This window comes from Sturnira hondurensis, unplaced genomic scaffold, assembly GCF_014824575.4.
Source record: "Sturnira hondurensis isolate 20B ecotype Veracruz unplaced genomic scaffold, ASM1482457v3 Scaffold0006496, whole genome shotgun sequence".
In the NCBI taxonomy this organism is placed as follows: Eukaryota; Metazoa; Chordata; class Mammalia; order Chiroptera; family Phyllostomidae; genus Sturnira; species Sturnira hondurensis.
Genome location: NW_028079127.1, coordinates 7629768 through 7635083, shown reverse-complemented (window position 1 = coordinate 7635083; position 5316 = coordinate 7629768). Strand labels below are relative to the sequence as shown.

Here is a 5316-nt window from a genome sequence, read left to right as displayed (position 1 = left end):
TTTCATTCAGAAAATAAAAAGAACGAAAGATAAACTACACTGTAATTTGTTTCCTTGCACCATCTAGTGGATTCAAAGGACAACTGCCCAGAACCGTAAGTGGATTACGAGTTAATTATACACGTCAGGTTTTCAGAGGTATTGGAGAACTGTTTGTAAACTTGTATTTCAGGTCACAACACAAATATACATATAATTATTAAATTTTCCTTTTTCATAAGGAAATCAATTAGGCATGGGTGCTGAGTCCACTAGCGACTGTTTAAAACCACAAATAAACAACATAAAACCGCATCCCTGCAAACTTTTTACGATCAATAACGACGTTAAGTCAAACACATTCCCATCCCTCCCTCCGCCTTCCTAAACTCCAGAGCTTCCGAAGCAGCTGCGCAGAAGCACCCGGAGACGGCACGGAGCCAGTACGCAGGCGCACTTTGGAGCGGAAGCGGGGAGGTGGGGCTAAACTAGGAGCAGGGAGCGGAAGAGGCCTGGGCTACTGGGTGTCTCGCTGAGTGAAGCGCGGAGACTGTTTGGTGGTGGGTCTGGGGCCGGCCCGAGCTTAAAGCCCCGGACTCCGGGAGACGCCTGGAGAAACTAAGGCCTTGGTGTTCCGGAGCAGTCGCCGCCGGCCGCTGCTTCCCTGCCTGCTGACGGCCCCGTCGCCTGAAGATCCGGCACTGAGAGGCCTCTAGGCCTAGGCGCGGCCCGCGGAGCCCGACGCGTTGCTGCAGGTGCTGCTGTGAGTAATTCGAGCGCCCTCTCCACGGTCGTTTACAGATTAAAATGGAGGAAATTTCGTTGGCTAACCTGGACACTAACAAGCTAGAGGCCATCGCTCAGGAGATATACGTAGACCTGATAGAGGATTCTTGTTTGGGCTTCTGCTTTGAGGTGCACCGGGCAGTCAAGTGTGGCTACTTCTACCTGGAGTTCGCGGACACTGGTAGTGTGAAGGATTTTGGCATTCAACCAGTGGAAGATAAAGGAGCGTGCCGTCTCCCGCTCTGCTCCCTTCCTGGAGAATCTGGGAATGGGCCTGATCAGCAGCTGCAACGCTCACCTCCGGAATTCCAGTAGCTACAACGTGAGAGAGAGCCTGAGGGTGACCAGGACAATAACAGACCGGTCCTGTGGTCGGGAGTAGGTAGCTAAATAGGAAAAATAAAAAATAAAAAGAAAAGTTCCAATTCCCACTGAAAATTCTTTAAAGGCCTTTAAAAACCCAAAGTGGAGAATTTAAGAATTTGGATTGTTTTATAAGTATCTTCCTTAGGTTCAGCTTTGAAACCCTGGGCAGGAGGAGCTGTGCATCTCGCGCGCCATGCAATGCAGGTTGATCTCTAAATACACCAGGACATGAGGAAGTGCACAAGACCCCTGTACTGTCGCCCAGCAGAGAAGATCCTTTGGTTTCTTATCCCTTCAGTCTGCCTGAGTCAAGGGCTTCCTGGATAACTGACACTTTGGACGTAACTGATGGTCGGCCCTTTATCTTTGGGCCTCAGTGGGACTGTTCCTCTGATCTTTGAGCCTTTGGTTTGGGCTTCTCCAAGACAAAATGAAAGTCAAGTGTGAGATCTGGATTTTAACAATTCCAGTTTGGGAAAATGGAGAAAAAGAATTTCCTGCTGAATCTGGTAGGGGAAGCTCTGGTCCTGGCTCCAACAAGAAGAAAAGGTGAAAGCCACCAGTTTCCCAGAGGTCCAGCACTTACAATGACTTCAACAGACTTGGGGACAAGGGCTAGCGTTTTGCTGAACAGAGCCCTCTTTCTGGCACCCCATCTGGTGGTACAGGCTTAGCAAAATGAACTCATTGGTTATCCAGGCAGGTTGGGGATTTGGTTATGGTCCCTTGGGGAGGTAGCAGGGGCCTCTGCAACTATGCACGATTGCTCAAACTTCAAGATTTATATCTGGATATATCACTCTGTGGACAACAGTCTGGTGGGGCAGTCATTTTCCTACTGAGTTGTAGTTAAAAAGTCCATGGGTCTGACTTGGTCATTATGACAGATCACTACCTGCCTTCTACCCTAGACACAGGCCTGAAATATAAAGGAGCATGATGTCTGTGCAGGAGACTGGTCTGAAAGCTGAGCCCAGAGGGGACCTCTTCTAGCAGCCCTAAGTAATGTGAATGGGTTAGTGTTAGGAGCCAAGGAGCAGGACTGGGTTTTCTCCCATCTGCCTGTGCAATGTCCTATTGAATGCCTCTGCTCCTTGGGTCGTGCAGTCACAGAGCTCTGGTATAGTGAACCTGTAGACTGTCACCACTTTCTTTGCCCCTCACAAGGGGCAGCCCTTTCCACTTGGTCCTCTTTGGACCTTGATTACAGAAGCTGTTGTTTGTTGTTGAAAGTAAAGGAAGGGTCCCCAGAAGTCCCTTGGCCTCAAGGAGTGGTACAGGGGAGAATGGAAAGTGTGAGCCAAATATCAGAACTACCCTCCACTTAATTCTGATGGAGGGTTTATGAATTGTAGAGGGGTGGGAGCCCCAAGGTGAGCAGGAATGGTGCTGCTTTATTTGAAATGTTTTCTTACCTCATTCTGTGTCCAGTAAGGGTCCCAGCCTCATCTGTCTGGCTTGGCCCCATGTTCTTCCTGTTACCTGCTCCACTGCCTATCTGGTGCGGCTCATGACTCCAGGTGCTGCCTGCCACCCTGCTTTCACAGTGACCAGTTTCATTTCATCTCTTGATGTTCCTGCTTCTCAAGCCTGTCCAGTTTCCTTTTCCTTGGCTTCTTTTAAGTTTTTTTTCCTTGTTTTTGTGGGAGACTCAGAAGAATCTTTCTTGTGGCTCCCTCTGATGGGATTAGGATGGGAAGAAAACCTAACTATATGAAAGGCAGTGTGATTCCTAAGCCTTTCTTGGATAGGACTGCCTTGCTAATAGGCCTTCCTGCTGTGTCTTACTTCATGAGGAGCTGTATCTTCCCACTTCCACTTGGATATTGCTTCTTAGGACCTAAGCAGAAGAGCAGAAAGGCTAGAGACCAATGGATAGAGTGGATCCTGATCCTGTTTCTCTGACACTGGCTGTGCATGTATCCTTCCTTATTCCAGAAAAAAACAATTTGGACTGAATGGACTGATTTGGGTTACATAGTCTAGAAGATTCAGGAAATCATAGTAATAGGGCCTCAAGACTGGTGATTACTGCATTCCTCCCATAGAGTTGTCCTGGTCAGGATAGTGGCCTAGTTACAGATTTGTCTTAAGTCTAAGAATTGTGATTACTTTTTAAAAAGTCAAACCTTGACAAAAGCTAAGATAACTGGGTAATCTGCCCTTGACTTTTTATAGATAATTCCTGCTAAGGGAATATAGAGGTAAAGGAGGGTGTAAGTGAGACTCTGGCCTACTTCCAGATAATGTCTGGGAAACAAATTGAGGGTAAGGCCATGGTCCACTCTTCCTTCAGAGGCAGAGCTCAGATTATGGCATTACCATTTTCTTTCTGGCCTTTTTTCCTGGTTAGAGGAGGAAGTGGGAAGTTCATATTATCTGTTCCTCTTGGTTTTTGGTTTTTGTCCCCCACTGTTAGGGCAGTAGCCCCCTGCCCTGGATGGCTATAAGGTGGGCTGGAACAAACTAACTCCTTTCGTTTTGGTGGAGATAATGCTCCCTACCATAGTTGACATTGGTTAGGAACTCTCCCTTTCCCTACTTACCTTCCCTCTAACGGCAAAATTCCTATCCTTTCCTTCTCAATTAAATGTATTGATCACCCTGTAATTCTATTATGTATCTCTGTGTGTGTGTGTGTGTGTGTGTGTGTGTGCGCGCGCGTGCGCGGGGTAAAGGGGTTCTCTACAAATTTTTTGTGGTTCGTGGCTTATTCTTCCATGTATTAGTTCCTATCACCGCATGCACAGGGGCCATTGCCTAGCATTATCGCATGCTGGGATCACTGGGGAAGTGTAGTGAAACTCACCCCTGTCCTTCGTTTTGGAGAGTCTTATTTTTGCATAAGTAGTCCGTCCTATGCAGATTGCTAACTGTGTATGCCCTTTGCCCCTATGGCTGCTGGTGTATATAAACTGCATCCCCCGCCCCTTGGTAAACAGTAATAATAAAATTTTTAAAAATGACTTTATTTGGCCTCTGTTAATCCTTTAAAATTGTAATGTTTTTCAGGTATTGATAGTAAAATAAATGTTGAATTGCTATGGAACTTTAGTCACTTCTTCCTGAATGGGAGTTTTATCATAGTAGAGGAACTCTGCCCAATATTGAGAATAGATAGAGGGACTGTTCAACTTTGTTTCTCCATCTAGTTCTGCAAATTTAGCTTTCTGCAACATCCACTGAGAGAAACTATAGAATCTTCCCCTTTTCATGAGTTAAGAAGGTGGTAAATAATCCAAGCCTATCACTAAGTGCCCAATGTGAAACATTCAATTTGAATGGAACTCAATGTACCATAATATACATTTCATTACCACTTCAAGCTAATATCCTTGCTCTACAAAGGCAAATGCTTCGTAGGAAAGATGAATTGACCTTTGTAAAGATAATTTTTTTCCTAATACATTGTATTTTTATTTTGTCCCAACTCTATAAAGATTTTCACTTTGTTTTTAGAATAATTCTGAGAGTTTTCAGTTCTATTTCCTAATCCAGTGAGAGCACTTCCCCCAGAATTGTGCATATTACTCCTTAGTACCAATAAAAAATACTTGTTTGCTAAATGTAGATCACTAAAAAAGTAAAAATTGAAAATAATGTTTAGATGAATAAAAAACAGAAATTGAGCCAGAGGAAAAATTGTCTTATGATACCTCACAGAGTCTTCTGGACACACAACATGGCATGGAGTTACCTAACATCCAAATGCAGCCACAGCGAATACTTTTGGATCCTAATTTTTATGTTTAGATTTTAATTAATATACTTAGTACTGTTAGTTTTCTGAAATGAGATGCACAAGACCTCAGTGCCTTATTAAATTCACTTGATGATAGGACTTTTAAGATCATTACTTTTCATGTTTTCTAAATAATAATCTTTATGTTTAAAAAATAAACCATTAGGTACCTTTTAATTTCCTACATTTCACCCCCTAGGCACTACATTTTAACAACAGCATGTAGCGTGACATCAGAAACCTAATAAATGATCATTTAATGTTGACAAAGATCAAGATAGAAAATGAATTATCCTCAAGTAGTTAAGGATTCAGGAGGAGCTTTCTTTGCACACAGTAATAATTTAGTAATGCCTTCAACTCAGACCTGAGGTACTTTAAAGTGTTTCTTTTATGTTTAAAAAAAGGTGTTTGATGAAAAGAGAATATATTAATGTGCTAAA

The 5316-nt window shown here is 43.7% G+C and overlaps 1 protein-coding gene across 1 annotated transcript; it reads left to right on the top strand.

Annotated features, from left to right (window-relative positions):
* The first annotated feature begins 456 nt into the window (after positions 1–456).
* Positions 457–4102, top strand: ATXN7L3B (ataxin 7 like 3B). The gene has a single exon (XM_037049431.1). It carries the CDS (start codon positions 787–789, stop codon positions 1078–1080), a length of 294 nt encoding a protein of 97 aa, XP_036905326.1. The 5' UTR covers positions 457–786; the 3' UTR covers positions 1081–4102.
* The last annotated feature ends 1214 nt before the right edge of the window (positions 4103–5316 follow it).